Source organism: Lepisma saccharinum, chromosome 25, assembly GCF_977018435.1.
Source record: "Lepisma saccharinum chromosome 25, izLepSacc3.1, whole genome shotgun sequence".
Classification (NCBI taxonomy): Eukaryota; Metazoa; Arthropoda; class Insecta; order Zygentoma; family Lepismatidae; genus Lepisma; species Lepisma saccharinum.
In genome coordinates, this window is record NC_139253.1 from 45,556,414 (window position 1) to 45,573,803 (window position 17,390).

Consider the following 17,390-nt stretch of genomic DNA (forward strand, 5'->3'; position numbering starts at 1 on the left):
GAGGAGTGCCTGCCCAGAGTAGTTCAAGCTCCCTTGTGGTCAGACACTTAAAAGTTAAAGGTGTATTGCAAAACTTTCTTAGTGCCTTTTCTATTTACACTCCAAAAGATGCCTAGATGCACATCACAATTTTATTGCTTTCTAACAGAAATAATAAATGTGAAACACTGTCACGTTTTCGTCATGTTTGATAATTGACCCAGTCCTAAATCTTTCACTAGCACTAGGTAGTGGGGTGGTTACACAACGCACTACGACGACAGGAGTTCCTGTGCGAACCTCAGCCTGGGTATGGGTGTCCCTTCATTAATTTCATATCGTCAGTCATTCTCATTATCGCAATTAACTAGAAGTGGCAGGAAACCAATGTTAAGTAACAAAAATCAAATATTCACTCTCTCTCTCTTCTACATGCATCACTATTACCAACAGGTAGACTTGGGAAACAAAAAATTGAGCAGTTCAAACTCCATATAAATACATCCAAGAATACATATCCAACACACCTTCCTTAATAAATCACCAAATCCATAAGTGTCTTTGTTAAGTTCCTAGAGCAATATAGGATATAATTGTAAAGAACAGTGAGAATTCCAGATAGGAATGTGTTCTATATTTTTCACAGGGGGAATGCAAAGCATGTCTCAGTGGGGGAAGTTCCCCCCCCTGCTCCCCTCTAGCTACAGGCCTGGAGAAAGCTAGGAAAGAGAGGGTAGAGATAAAGAAAAGGTACTATTATCGTATGAGGGAAACACCTACGAATCATATATTTCGGACTTCTTTACATTGCTAACGTGTTATTTTCGAATGCGGAACATTTCTTAAGGTGAAATAATGCATTTCTAACTAAGATAATGTCTATTTCTTCTATTTACGAGTACTTACTGTTACTTGTTGTTTCGAATCTGTAACACATTATGGCCGTGATAGCGTACTGGTTTAGGGGGCGTTCTGAGAGTGTTTGTCGATTTATGCAGTGTTGCAACCTTGTTCACCGGAAAATATCTACTTTCGTGCCCGGATTTGAAATTATGCTAATACGTCGCAAACCATTAACGTTAGCCTCACAAACCATTGACGTTAGCCCCACAAACCATTGACGTTAGCCCGAAAAACCATTCACGTTAGCCCCAAAAACCATGTCCCGTAAGGTTAGGTTAGGTTAAATTAGGTTAGGCAAGCATAGTAAAAAAAAAAAATAATTAAAAATACTCGACTCGTGGTTCTAGTGAAAACACGGCGAGGCTGAAACACTGGCTACGGGGTTGCATCATCTTAACACACGGAACATTGCACTCTCGTGCAGAAGGCAAATGGCGGGAGCAGAAACAGCGTGTCGGACAGAGATTTTAACAGAAAACATCACGCATTCACATTAAAATGGTAAAGGTAAAAAAGGTAAAGTGTTCCCCTGTGCTTAGCACCACGCCATGAAGGCGTATAGGGGGTGTGGGGGTAACGCCCCACACTTTCTTGATCCGGTCGTGAGTGGGGGTGATGTGATCAGCATCACGCCCCTGACCGCCTTTACCCCCCAGGGTTTACTCCCAGGTACCCATGTTATTCGACGCTGGGTAGGCGCCGGGGCCGCTTCCACCGTTAGAAAAGTTCCCGGATTTGAACCGGCCGGGGATCGAACCCGGGACCTTTAGCATGGTAGTCAGACGCGTTACCGACTGAGCCACCGCGGCCTATTAAAATGGATCAAATCTATATTCAGGAACTTCCACAACGCTAAAGAAAATGATTTCCGTAAGTACTTTCTCCTGTAAATTTGAAGGAATCCGTTTCCCTCATACGATAATGTTACCAAAGAAAAAGGTAACCCAGAAACACCCATTCGTGGGGCAAGTGCTCCCGTGCTATCCCCGCTAATAATGAACTAATGGCGATAATTACTCACCCCCTGGTTGCTGCTACCTATACCTCTCTGCAACGAGGGACTGGAAATTCCGAACAGAGATTGCAATTTTGTTATCACTATTACTGTCCCGACCAGCTGGTGATAGTGAAGGTGAGTGAGTTTTGGAAACGATTTCATTTGATTTGTTCACGTATGAAATGAAAACGATCAAACGCCTAAGAAAAAGTTACTTCTTAGCTCAGTGAAACATATTGTAATGATTGTAAGTGTTTTTCTGTTATTGTCTTTTGGAAAGATACAAGAAATAATAGTTGTCACGGCGATTTATGACACCAGTTGATTTAGTCTGGCTCGTGATGAAATATATTGGCAGAAGGAAGAGTAACAGTTCGTTATATCGGAGACACATTTAAATGGGATATTTTGTGTTTCGCATGGTTCGTACTTGCCAATTGTGTATTGCGGAACATAGTTCAAGTTGCCATTATGCTTTTTACATGAAAACAAACACAATTTTTCACATAGAGTGATTTTTTCCCCCTTCGCTTCCGGAACACACAATATGGCGGGCACATCTTGACTCACGTTTTGGGTATGCAGTGTTTCAACCTTTGGTAAAATTTAAGTATCCCCGAAACGTATTTCTTCAATTTTACAGGAGAACGTACTGGTAAGAATTTACAATATAGAGATATTCTGTAATTAGTTTACTAAAGTAAGAATCACGAACCTTCCGACCCTCTGTAAACAACCGTCTCACTTCGAGTAACGTATCACTCCGCGCCAGCTGTTCGTGAATGGTGCGGCCATCATATGCTGCTCACTCGCAACCTTTAATTTTACGTAACATGGAAAAACGTATTTTTATTTTAACTGATAATCTTCACATTGAAGAATAATACATTTTCTACAAGTGATTAAATACGTGTTCTTATTCAAAATGAACATATTTTTCTACGCCAAAAGTCCCATTTATCTGACACTGGGTTAACAGATCCCCCTTCCCCCCTCCTCTCTCAGTATGACAGCGCCAAAGTTAATCAAGAGAGTGAGAGATTCGTTTCAGTAAATTCAAGCCTTTTGGTTTTATTGCTTCCTCTTCCACCAAATTATTGCCCAACATTGTTGACATGTAGAGTATTGTTTTCTCCTTTTTGCAACAAATATACCGCCAGTTTTAGCAGAAGCTAAACAAAGATAAGCCGGGGAATAAAAAGAGATTGTTTATCTTTCTCTCGATTTCTCGTGCACTAGAAAACAAGAAGACGATAATAAGCACATTATTTACGCACGTCTCATGCAAGTAATGTATTTTCTTACCTTGATTCAGCAGTTCCTTTTTGAACTTGAGGTATTTTCGGTGCTAGACATCATCCTGTCAGAGTACGGTCTGTCAAATTTGCTTCCCAAAAAGGAATTCAACGTGGTACAAGAGGCAATTTAACGTCGACTGCTCAAATTGGGGAGATCGTCATCAATCATCACTATCAACATCTTCCCCACAGTGGACAGGAGGGCTCTTTGATTGAAAGAATACGAAAGCACCTCACGTTGTATTGCACTTTTCTCAAAATCGGTGTACTTGTTTATACGAGCAACAACGTGTTTTTTTTCGCGGGACTCACAACTCGACTGGTCGTTTTCCTTTCTTTCACCACACCGAAAACACAACGACGCAGACACGCAATTACACTTGGACACCAGCTTCACTGCTTGCTCAGGATAGCACCGACACAACGTCACATAAACGTTAAGAACAACCTGCTTCTTGCCACTTTTCAAATGGCTGTATTTCCGAAAGACTACTCTGAAAACACGGGAGACCTTCCTGCATGCATGGAAGTCACCATGTTTGAAACTGGCGCTATTTTCTTTCTGTTCACGTGATCGATTGTAATTTATACAATAATCATGTATTATTATTATAAACAGAAACCTTTAATGAAAATATATTTTAAAATGTATAATCCAACGTAATTTACACGTTTTTCTTCCATTAGTGTACTTTCATAGAACGGACTACATGATGCAGAAGAAATCTGTTATTAGGCTGTTGCCAACCTCAATACTTCTCACTAAGTCAAGTACAGAAACGGAAGTGGTATGTCGAATGTCGGCATATGATAGTGTGATTTCACATTGTCAGTGACGATCCTCCGCGGATGGGGGATGGGGTGGGACTTAGGAGTCTATCTATAATCCAGAGGTGTTCACCATCTGCATGGTGACATCCTCACACTCCGGAATACTTTTGCGGATGAAGGAGGGCAGGCCATAGGGTGAGGGAGGTTGATTTAAAATGAACACTTCACAACAAGAGAGAAGAAAAATGTGACAATATTTAAAAATTCACCCCCAAATATGCATTTTATTTTATATGTAGCGTACAATAAAATATGACTGCCTCTAAATATTTCTGTATTCTACAGTCTTTCTTTCCTCACTTTTATGCCTGTCTAAGTTGCCGTTTTAGTTTCCCTTGGTGTCTTTGATGCATAATCCAGCATTTTTGAACGGGATGAAAAGGACATACAAGTGTGTTTTTGGATGAATTAACTTTAGAGATGTTGAAGTACACTCTGGAGGATACTGGAATGTGTGACATCGACCACGTTGTGAAACGCACATTTGTCATTAGTTACGAGACGATGAGGGATAGGTGATATTTGAATTCCAAATTAGTTAGCTGCCCCCGTGACGGAGCGGTTAGCAGATCGCGCTACGATGCCAGGGGTCCCAGGTTCGAATCATGGCCTGGGCATGGATGTTTGTGAATGCCCATTCTTCGATTTCATCATATCATCATCATTCATCCCCATCTTCGCAAATTAGCCATAAGTGGCACAAGAGGGGAAGTAAAATAAAGCAAATCAATCAAACCAAATGAGTTATTTCCATCTCAAACATCAAATAAATTTAATGAAGAAACCCCGGTTTCAAAACTTAATTTATCTCAATGTGCCACATTCTTCTATCAAGGTTTTTTTTTAGTAAAATATGAGAGAAAATTAATCCTTTGGTACGGAACCATCTTACTCCTGGGGGATAAGATGTCAATTTTGTATTTGATTTTTTAAAATTTAGCGTTGCTTTTCGTCCACGTTTGGCTAATCCCGACGATGAGAATGAGTGATCGTCAGATGAAATTGATGAAGGGACACTCACAAATAACACCCATGCCGGGATTCGAGCGAGGGAACTTCGGTGATGAGTCTGAAAGTCGGCCACCAGGCAAGATGTACATTATAATTTATTTTTTTTACATACATTCAATAACTTTCAACAGGTCATCAGTGATACACTGCTTATTCCGTATCTGTTGAAAATGGAAGTTTTTACACCTTGTAGGCTATGTGGATTATTTTTTTTCAGAAGTTTGCAACACAGGTCTTAAGTTCTATGATTCTCACTTTAATTGTTATTGTCACTAAATGTGCAGTCGTACTTACGTATATGCACGAAACCTGTTCCATTGATGTCCTTCTAGTACGTGAACCAAATTTTGCTTGCACTTGATGACGTAACAACCGGTTAATGTTTCCAAACACGCGGTTATCCTACTGTGTAACACTAGTATAATGTGCATGTAACTGTGGGGCTATTTATGAATGGTTCTTGGGGCTATCCATGCATGGTTGGTGGGGCTATTCGTGAATGTTTCTTGGGGCTATTTATGAATGTTTTTAACAATTTTAACTATGTTTGCCCAACCGAACCTAACCTAACCTGGTTAGGTTAGCCCCAAAAAACATTATCCGTAAGGTTAGGTTAAGTTAGGTTAGCCAAGCATAGTTAAAAAAAAATAAAAATACTCGGCACGTCATGTTCTAGTGAAAACACAGGGAGGTTGAAACACTGACTACGGGGTTACATCATCTAACATACTGAACTTTGTGCTCTCATGCAGAAAGCAAATGGCGGCAGCAGAAACAGCATGTCGGACAGAGATTTTCGCATGAAACAACATGTATTCGCATTAAAATAGATCAAAACTACATTCACGAACTTCCACAATGCTACAGAAAATGATTTTCGTAAGTACTTTCTCCTGTAAATTTGAAGAAATCCGTCACCCCTATACTATAATGTTACCAAAATACGAAATCAGTAACACGAAAGTAGGTATTTTTCGATGAATAAGGTTGCAACACTGCATAACCACTGATCATCGACAACGCTAGTCAAGATTTCTCTGCCATATTGCGTGTAACGCTAGCAAAAACGAACAAACAAGAATTGCTCGATATGTCGAAAATTGAGATTATTTGCATGAAAAAAACTAAATGGCACCTTCAAGAATTGTTAGGAATGCAGAATACGTAAGTACCAATGTGAAAAAGAAGAAAATAAAAGGATTCCAGTCGTTTCGGGGATACTTAACATTTAATCAACCTTCTTCACCGAAAAATGCCTACTATCGTGTTCGTCACGGTGGAAATTATACATTTATTCTCGAAATGTTATACACCAACCATTCACGGATAGCTCCATGAACCATTATGCACGGTAGCTGACGGATAGCCCCATGAACCATTCACAGATAGCCCCACGGACCATTCACGGATAGCCCCACGAACCATTTCCATAAGGTTGGGTTAGGCAAGCATGGTAAAAAAAAGGAGTTTGAAACACTGACAGTGGGTTACCTCATCGAACGTGCGGAGCATGCAGTTCACGTACGGGAAGCATGGCAATTGTGGGTCGGTGGGATATTTCTCTTGAAAAAATATATGATTTGCCGGTCAAATAGATTCCACCATGAAAGAAAATACCTCCACGAACGTTGGAAAGCTTGGAGAAACTCATTTCCGTAAGTAGTTTCGGTAAACTTTCCGTATCCGGAAAACGCCTGAAACTCGCTATTTATGTCACTTTCCATATTCCTACTTACGTATTCTGCATTGAGAAAATTGCTGAAGGTGGCATTTCACTTTGTTGATGGAAATAATCTATTTTCGACGTATGAAGTAAGTTTTGTTTGTTTCTTTTACCCTTAGGTAACATGCTAAATGGCGGTCACAGTTTCACTACCGTAGTCGGCATGCAGTGTTTCCACCCCACTCCACCCAAAAATTCCTACGTAGCCCCACGAACCATTCATACATAGCTCCACAAACCATTTCTGGTAAGGTTAGGTTGGGTCACGTTTAAGTTAGAATAGTTAAAAATTGATTTAGAAAAAAAAAATGTGTAGCCCCAAACACCATTCTCGCACATCCCCACAAACCATTGACACATAGCCACACAAACCATTGACACATAGCCACACAAACCATTGACACACAGCCTCACAAACCATTTGCGGAAACGTACCTTCTTCAGTTACAAAAACCGGTGATTGGGAACGCTGACCGGGATTACGTCATCACACACAAGCAACATCCAGCTGGATGGAAATTGATGCAACAGCTTTCGTGCATAGGTCACACATTTATATCGAAAAATACATGATTTACCGGCAAAATTCAATGAACGATGCGAGAAAATACTTCCCCGAACTTCCACAAGTCTAAAGAAACTTCATTCGGTAAGTAATTTCTCCTGTAAATTTTAAGAAATCAGTTTTCCGGATACGGAAAGTTTACCGCCAGAAAAATAGTAAATACGGGTATAAACCGGTCACCAGGATTTTTAACAAGAACCCATTTAGTGTGGCAGTAATTTACCATATAGTGTTTCCTGAACAGTGTTTTAAGCACAAATTACTTATTACATGGCAGTAAACAGTCTTAAAAACATATCTTTTACATGCATAGCCTATGTTGAAATTCGGTGATGTTACATATGGCATTTTGTATAGCTGTGACGAAGTTCAGTATCTGCTGAAAATTGTGACCATTCACGTGTGCCAAAATTAAAATGTCTTTGTTTTTCAAAGAACATTCTCATTCATTTTTCCTAGTCCATGTCTTCTCATTACATTTTCTGGTAAGGATGTTTAATCAACCCTTCCTAATACAATTATGTATGATATGTCGTTGGAATGGGTATGAATCAGGATTCCAGATATGTAGGATTTATGGTGAGGAAACAATTGGAAGTGGGGGGAAAAAAAAAGGTAAAACTTTGATATCGTCCCACCGGATTTCTTCATTTTTACACAAGAAACTACTTACCGAAATTAGTTTCTGTTGCATTTAGAAGTTCTTGTTGGTATTTTCTTTCGAGAAAAACCGATGTGGTCCGTATATGCTAAATTGAACGAAATGAGTGCTAATGGAACCTAATCTAAACTCGTAGGCATACCTCGTCCCCGTGATGGTTCGTGGGGCTATCGTGAATTTTTGGGGCTAACGTCCATGGATTTTTGGGGTTAACGTCAATTGTTTTTTGGGGCTACCCATCGATGGTTTAATGATTACTCTTTTTTATGTCAAAAATTGAACTTTTTTCGTGAAAAAAGCACCTTGAAGAGTCTTTCGCAATGCAGAATAGGTAAGTACGAATGTTAAAAATGACTAAATAAACAAGTGAGAGGTGTTGGGACGCTATCGAAGTTTTACCAAAAAATACTGTACGACTTAAGATGACCGGACCCCTCTCCGATTTTCTTCATATTTGACATACTTACTAATTGAGGCCTGCTAATGAAGAATCTTAAGTTAAAATTTGTCGGAAACATCTAGAAATTCCAAAATAATTGCGAACCTAGCCCACGAACCATTTATGTGTGACTAGGTTAATTTCGGTTAGGTTAGGCAAACATACAGTAGAGCGTCGATTATCCGAAGTAATTGGGGGACATGGGTGTTCGGAAAACTGGTTTGTTCGGATAATCGAACTGTACATGTTTATTTGCCAAAAAGAAGTACTGTACAGTAAATTTATTCATAAAAACAGGCATCTCTTTAAGTATTACAAAGTAACGTACAAAGGCAACTTTAGTAGGAATATATAGTATGTGGTACAGTTTATTAAACAAAAATATGTACATATTACATACGCATTTTGCATGAACAATACACACAGTACACAAAATTAATGTTTAAAAAAATCCTTTATTTTGGTCAGCAGCGTCTTATGAAGGCCCCATTAGAAGCAATGTTCCGCCAGCGGTGGCCCAGTGCGGCGACTACTGTGGAAAACTTGGTTTGGGAGTGAGGGGGATGATGGACGGTAGGGCGGGAGAGTAACAGGTGCGAGCGAGTACACAGTTCGGTTAAGCGGTCGTTCGGTTGACCGACGTTCGGATAATCGACGCTCTACTGTAGTTATAATTTGGTGTCTTGGTAGTATCAGGATCTAGAAATTGCAAAATAATTGTGAACCAGTGATGCTAGCCCCACGAACAATTGATGTGTGGTTAGATTAGGCAAACATAGTTAAAATTTGGTGTCGTGGTAGTATCAGGAATATATTTATTTCCTTGTGAAACAAAAAATTTTGCGAAAGTCAACTGTTTCCATTCCGAAAACTAACGCCTTATTTTAGCTTATTTTGCAATTTCTAGACGTTTCCGACAACTTTTAACTTCAGGTTCGTGATTAGGAGGCCTCAATTAGTGAGTATGCCAAATATGAAGAAAATCGGAGAATGGTCCGGTCATCTTAAGTCGTTCCGAAACTACTAATCTAGGAGCAAAGATGGTAATAAACAAAATGAAAATAGCATTTATTTTTGAACAAAATGTTTTTTGAATCATTATATTTGGAATTATAGAACAGAAGTTACAGCAGTTTTTGTAAAGGTCTGAGGATCAGTTTATGTTTTTATTACACTCAATAGAGAAAATATTAATTTCTGTTTTTTCAGGTATGAACCTAAGGAACCAGCATGCATATTCAGGGAAGAGCTCTTTTTCAGTCAGGAAGTGCAAATCTCTGCCTTTTCCAGAATCTTCTTCGAAGTGACAAAAAGTATTTCAGTTCAGTGTCAAGGACAGTGCAACAGGCTGGAAAGTGTTTCCAGAAATTTCCAGCTGTTAGGACACCACGTTTATTTTTCTGTAGTTACTGTGTCAAAAACAATCATGCGAACTTTTCACTGTCAGTGCGTTCACTGTGGTGGCTTAATCAAATGAAAATAAGGAACTTGTATACTAACACTGCCAAACAATTTCGTTCAAGAGAAGCAGAACTCAGTAAAGGAAAGGTTAGTGGTGGGGAAAAACCTTCAATAGTGAAATCCTCAGAGGTTGTGCGATTACTGTCACTAGCCAAAACAGAAAAATGGAACTTAGCTGGTAAGTATCAGCAACATCTGGTTTTTGGGTCATTAAAATCATAGTGTTCACTGTTCAGACCTCCATTACAATAACAGTAATTTTTAAATTTCATGTCTTAGCAAATAGTACAACAATTTTGATGTCGTGGTGCAATTATGTAAAACCAAGTTTGAAATTAATGAAATATTGTTCTTTATTGAACTTAATATTGGAACAATTGTTTAAGTGCATAACTGACTGTATGCCATTTTACTTACACATAAAATTATAAATTATTCACCTTGACCCCTGCAGAATTTTTTCCTCAAGTTTTGCCTAGTTGTTTTCTTGAACATCAAGAACTCAGCTTATAGTTACAGTTTTAACATGAAAGTCAACAAATTTAGCAAATTTCAGGCACATTATAGTACAAAAAATGTAATTTCCATAGGAACCCATTGCTGTCCCATTATGAAATTTTGGACACACGCAGCCTTGAAATGATTAAAATTATTGATGTACTACTTCAATTGATAACATTTAAGATAAAATCACCTAAAATGTGAGAATGAAACCATTAATGGCTTGTCTGTACTTTCAAAAAGAAAATGTTGCGTTAACGCAACGGTGGCCTTTTTGGTTGTATTGCTTACACAACCTAAATTTCTGGTTTCTTGCCTATTTTATGTCTCCTAATGTGTTAATACCAAAGATAGAAATAGATAGCCACATTGATAATATATTTTCTTTGGTTAATGTACAATTGTATTATTCACTGTGTGCATATTAATATACAGGATGACCCTAAAGTACTGTCACCATTATAATCAAACATAACTCTGAAACCATATGCCGTTGAGCAGAGTGGTTTTTTGTAAAGTGTTCTACAGCTCGAAAAGTTTTCTTTGTTGATGCCATTTGTGTTCCAGGCCCATTTACTGCAATATGCTTGAACAGTACCTACTCCCCAGACAAAGCACCCCTACATTGGTCTAATGATGTTTGGGATTTTCTGGATAGACATTTCCCTCGGAGATCAATAGGCTGGACGGACCAAATGCCTGGCCTTGCAATCTCCTAATATCACCCCCTTGATTTTTTTCTTTGGAGATACGTCAAGGATTGTATGTACCAAAACCCTGTTCCAGACATTGTTACACTTCGCAGAATTATCTTTACAGCTGTGATAACAGTTGATGTTGATATACTGCAGCATGTACAACCAGAGGGGCACATGCTAAGGTGAAAAAAACAAAAAAAAAACGTTGAACATTTAAAGAAAAAACTTTTTGATCTGTAGAACATTTTGAAAAAGAATAACACACTGTTCCATGACATGTGGTTTCAGAGTTATGTTTGATTGTAATGGTACTATGGGGACACCCTGTATATTAATATACAGACAGTGAATAATACAAATTGTACAGTTCCAAAAGATATATTATCGATCTGGCTATCTATTTTTATCTTTGATATTCCCACATTTATCCGACATAAAATAGCCAAGAAACCAGAAATTTAGGTTGAATGAGAAATACAACACTAAAGGCCAACATTGTGTTAACGCTACATTTTTTCCTGCTCATACCAGTGATCCAAAAAAAAATTATGCTGAAATTTGTTCAAATTGGGTCTCACACATTGCAAAACTGCTACATATTTGTCAATTGCCTCATTATTTTAATGGTTGGCCCTTAATGGCTTAAAAGGGATGTTCTTGACATTTTCCTTTTAGTTTTTCAAAACTTATAATATTTGAACACCACAGTCATGTTGCATTTCAAATTAAAGCTCATTAGAAACAGAAGAGAATGACACCAATATCTTGACCAAGTGAAGAGTTAATTCTTAGAGGATAATCTTTATTGTTTAAAAGTGGTAGTTATAAGATTTTACTGTGTTAAATATCTTGGTTTTCACTTTCATTTGCAGGTGCAGTCTGCTTGCTTCTGGTTTCAAGTGCAGTTACAATGGCCATTCCCTTCTGCCTCGGAAAGGTCATCGATTTAATTTATACTTCGGATCCAGTTAAAATGAGGGAAAATTTGAATAAGTTGTGTTTGGCTCTAGTAGGAATTTTTCTTGTAGGAGGCTTGTGCAATTTTGGAAGAGTGTACCTTATGTCAGTATCTGGTATGTGTGAAAATGCTTCACTTTATAAATATAACAAATACATATGCATGTTATACTTAGAAAACATTTATGCTTGTTTTTTATTTTTAATTTGATTTGATTGATTGATTTGCTGTTTTATGTCCACTTTATGTACTGTAAGGCTAATCAGGACTGGACCTACAGTTGAAAGTGGAATCCAAACCACTATATACCTCCACTGGGTATCGAACCCGGGACCCCTTGATTACAAGGCAATTGATTTTTAGAAAATTCATTGGTAGTGTTTGTTAACATTCTATGGTTGTTATTATTATTAGGGCTAAGTTGATGAATCAGTATCAGCAAGTGTTGGCCAAAATCAATTACAGATACTTTCCAGAGTCTGTGCAATGTAAATATTCTTGAAATTTTGCAAAATGTGCAATTTTCATTAATTTTATCTTTAACAGAAGTAGCCATTACGTGTGGTCTTTTTTACCATATTGTGTTTTTATGTAGTGAAAAAGTGATTCTAAAGAGATTTTCGACATAAAAGTCAGCAATATAGAGACTGAAACAAGAAAGTGTTCAAGACAGTGGACCACCTTGCTGCTTGACTGAGCCTCCCCAATGGCTTAATGGTAATGCTGTTGCCTTATAATCAAGTTGTCCCAGGTTTCAATCCCTGGTGGAGGTACATACTGATTTGAATCTCACTTTAAACTGTATGTCCAATCCCAGTTAGCCTTTATATGCATAAAATAGTCTTAAAGTTTGACAAACTTGTTTTTTTCTTTATGCTTGACTGTTGGCTTCTGTTGTATGTAGTCCAATGCCATGAAATGGAGCAGTTATAGCCTTAGCTAAGAACACACAACTGAAAATAGACAATACCCAGCCTCTATGGTGGATGGTCAGTGGGGCACGGTATGAACTCGGAGGGCTGCAAGGGACAGTTTCACACCAGGGGGACATTTATTTCAATAACATCGAAATGTGAACTGCTACTGAAAGAAACGATACAGGCACAAGAGAGCAGGAATTTCTTCCCATGTTGAAAGTGGAAGCGGTTTTTTAAAGTTGATTATTAAGCCAGATACGATCTGTGAAAAATATGATGAATAAGAATTTACAAGATGTCATGTATTCCTTGTGGAGACGCAACTTCAACTTCGAGTTACTTGTAATCAAATGGACATTTCGACTTTTCCAACAGCAAATGAAATCTTCAGCCTGTTCTGTTTCAATTCATGTGTTTTTATGTGCCATCCGAAGTTTGATATTCCCAAGAGAACAAGTAAAATGATACTCCCATAAGCTTAATGATAAATTTTCTCCTCCTCCTACGACCATCCAGCACGCAGATCTCTCTTTTCCCAGCAGGGAAAGGTTGGTGTGGGAGAAGCAGTTTAGGGTCATGGTGCCTGGCTGGACATAAACTGTTCTTCCTGCCCTTAAGGCAGTGCTGTATCATTGGGTTTGTCCCTCCATTGATTTCATCACTCATTGCATTTAATCCCAAAGGTAGAAAATGTGATGTAAAATAACCAAAGTAGAAAGAACAGAAGAAATAAGAATACTTTCTACTTCCCCCCCCCCATTAATTTCATTCACTAACATTATCTGGACACAAGGGGAAGGAGGATTTGGAAGAACATGCATTAACAGATTGTACACATGAAGCATCTATGTGTGCAGGTAAAACATTCACCTTTCCATCAATTGTCTTACAATCTACTCTGAGAGCAATGATGTCAAAAGTTACAGAAATGGTGAAATCTTTTAATTTATGTGTCATAATTATATTTCACCTTTCCCAGCAATTTTAATGCAAAAAATGCATAGACATTATTAAAAGGTTAGTCAGAATTCAATGGAGTAACTTTTAACATTGTATACTGGTTAGAAAATGCTTGTACTTTTCAATTTCCAAGAACAGAATAAGAAATATTTCACAAAATAAAATAAGACTAAGTATTGAATGAAGGGCTCAGGTGTAAAACATGGTAAGTGACAAAATGCAGGTTTCGAGATATTGAAAGTTGATGTTTCAAAAAAAGCTGATTTACAAATTAAAATAAATTTCTAAATTATTTACAGCAAATATGATTCACTTGTATGTTTACTATCATCCAAACATGATATTTCATCTGAATTATTTTTTTTGGTGGTGCTACATGCGATTTGTTTGAGGGTTGTTCAAGGAATTGTTGTAGTTAGCATGGTTTACATGAAACGATATTATCAAAATGAGTGATCAGATACCGCTTCATTCAAGCTGATTTGTGATGTCAGTTCAATAATAATATTTTGACATTAGACTTTTTATAGCAACCATAACAATTTGTAACACAAAAATGAAAGCCTTTAATAATAATGATAATTTTATTCAATAAACAATAAGTAACAAGTTTTTGCTTTCCTATGTCTATGACTGAAATGAACACCATTAGAAAAGTTGATTTCATGATTTTATTATGTTAGTATTTTAAAAAAATAAGTTTTGAATGCTTGTTATTAAAAATAACTTCCTTATATCTATATGGAGATCAATATTTGTAAAAAAAATGTTTATGTATGAGCGATTTTTCAGCTTCACATATCTATCTATTACATCAGCATGCCAAGCAGAATGCGATTCAGAAGCCTTTCTTGATACAAAGCTGTGTTATGTAGACTATCCAAATTGCATACAATGGAAATATTAGATTTTTGTGATTCAGTAAGCAATTTTTACATAAATTAAGGGTGGCCTCTTTTTTTTCTTCTTTTTTTTGAAAAATTGAAAATCTAAAACTATTTTTTTATTATCAAGAAACGAAAACAATTTTTTTTAATTATTTTTTTTTCGAAATACGAAAAACTGTTTTTTTAAAAATAACAAGCGAGAAACGAAAAATTTTTCAATAAACTAAAAACTATTTTTGTTTTGAAATAACGAAAAATTGAAAAATTTCATTTCCAAAAATCGAAAAACAATTTTTTTCGACAAGGCCATCCCTAGTTTAAAAATCTCTTATCTTCAAAATAACACTTACCGGCCCCTTGGCAGAGTGGTTAGAAAATGTTTATTGGGCATGGATGTTTTTGAGTGCTTGCTTATTCATCAATTTCATCTTATCACTCATCTCCATCTCCGCAAATAAGCCAAAAGTGACACAAGATGCGAAATGAAATAAGCAAATCAGTGAAGACACAATTATGACCTTGTAACTTTCTGTTGAATTTTTCTTTAACTTGACATGTTTGTAAGGAATGATTTCAAATGTACACAGGGCTTAAGTTTTAATAGTTTTCACTGATATTTAGCTCTTATGGATTAAAATAGTTATAATTTCGAACCAAGAACCTCCTCCACTTTTTTTGTTACATAGGACAAAGAATAAGAGTTCTGAGACACGTTGCAATTCAGGAACAACCATTTCGCCACCATCTTTGCTACTTACCATACTTTACATGAAACAACTGGTAGATACCATAACTTGCAACATGTCCAGCTGTGTCATCTGTTGACGAAACGAAGCACTTCAAGTACGATTAGACTCCATTTACGTTGAACTACATGATACACATTGTAACTCCAAAATGACCAAAATGTCACTATGTTTTACACTCGAGCCCTTCAAATGTTTCCATGATCTTTGTGTGCCTGTCTCTTTATGTTCACTTTTTTTAGCCACACTCCCATTTGTACCTTGACAATGCTGATATGAAACCACCAGAATGTAGTTTTTTTTAGTATATGTTATGTGCTTTGTTTGAATTGTGTTCCTGGACTTTCATAGGATAACTATAGAATTGTACTATTATCAATTTTGTGTACTTCCAATAACCTCCTCCACTTTTTTTGTTACATAGGACAAAGAATAACAGCAAGACTCCGCACTAAATTATTTGATTCAGTTGTGAAACAGGAAGTGGCTTTTTTCGATAAGAATAGAACCGGAGAATTAATTAATCGTTTATCGGCTGACTCTGCTCTAGTAAGTCAGTCTGTTACTATGAATATATCGGATGGTTTGAGGTCATCTGTAATGGTAGCAGCTGGAGTTTCAATGATGGTAAGTTGATTTTATCTTTGCCTGTACAGAACATTATTACAAGTTGTTACACATTCGATCATACAACTATTTCTATATTAAGTTATGGATTTGATCACAAGCAAAGTTTCAGAGGTAATTCTTATGATATTTCTAGGAAATAATTTGAAATGACTATTTTCAAGTAACCAACTTTTTATGTCCTTCCCTGAGTTACAGTTGTGGAAAAATATTGTTGGAGGGGCAAAAGATAAAAATGGCTAGAAACACTATTTTGAACTGAAAACTCTCTTTTGCGAGTTACCAAGAATTATTGTGTATATTTGTAAGAAGTGTACATTATTCCATATACTTCTTAAAACAACTCCTTATTGTATCTTTTTTTTTTCAGTTTTATGTGTCACCTCAATTAGCAATGGTGGGATTAAGTGTAGTTCCTCCTGTAGCTGCCATGGCTGTAGTGTATGGACGATATGTTAAAAATATAACTAAATCTGTGCAGGTATGTGCTACTAACAATTTCAAGTATGTTTCATCCAGAAATGAACTAGTAATTTTTTGTACTATTAAAATTTAATTTTATAGTGACAAACATTTTTGTATTAAAGTCAGTACTTCGAAATGCAGTTTTTCATTTAAGTGCAGTTCACTTAATTCAGCCTTATTGTTAGAGACTGGATGATAGGTACTAAAAAAATTCAAAATAGGTAGGCAAAAATTTACAAAAAAGGCAATTAAATAGGCACTAAATACTCTATTTAAATAGGACAACGTACCAAAGTATACATGTTGATTTACACTTGATATAACTGAACCGAATCCAAAGAAAATAATACGTGCTTGACATTCTGATTAGAGCATTACTGTCAGCACACAATAGTCCTTGCCACTCATTAAGAAATAGATATGAAAAATGAACTATTGAAAAATTACGTTTTTAAAAAATATTAAAATACTTGTTTAAATGAATTTAGAACAAAGCTTGCTAATTGCCATTCTAATGCTGTAGGGAAATTGATTTGTGTGTGTTGTGGTTGTAGTAAGAAATAAGATTGTGAAATAGATTAAATCAGCAGCTAGTGATTTTATCCGTATATCCAAGGAATTGCTAATATACAAAGGCTGTCGCAGAGAAGGTGAGACAGATTTTTTCCTGGCTTGGCAACACTGCCTAGGGTTTCGGCACTAGTCGCGTCGTGTAGGATGACTCATTCTGTTTCCGTAGCAAGTTGTCACATGTTGCGAAACC

The 17,390-nt window shown here is 36.8% G+C and overlaps 1 protein-coding gene across 2 annotated transcripts in view; it reads left to right on the plus strand.

Moving 5' to 3' along the window:
* Positions 1-1,703: 1,703 nt before the first annotated feature.
* Positions 1,704-17,390, plus strand: part of LOC145978499 (ATP-binding cassette sub-family B member 10, mitochondrial) — a 33,245-nt gene continuing 17,558 nt past the window's right edge. Inside the window, exons 1-5 of one of the 2 annotated variants that reach the window (XM_083111115.1) lie at positions 1,704-1,752; positions 9,617-10,046; positions 11,940-12,140; positions 15,960-16,162; positions 16,533-16,643. In XM_083111115.1, the coding sequence (XP_082967241.1) occupies positions 9,638-10,046; positions 11,940-12,140; positions 15,960-16,162; positions 16,533-16,643 (924 nt within the window). In that variant the 5' untranslated portion in view covers positions 1,704-1,752; positions 9,617-9,637. Of the gene's footprint in view, positions 1,753-2,020; positions 2,127-9,616; positions 10,047-11,939; positions 12,141-15,959; positions 16,163-16,532; positions 16,644-17,390 lie in introns of those variants that run through there. The other variant, XM_083111114.1, reaches the window with a different exon arrangement.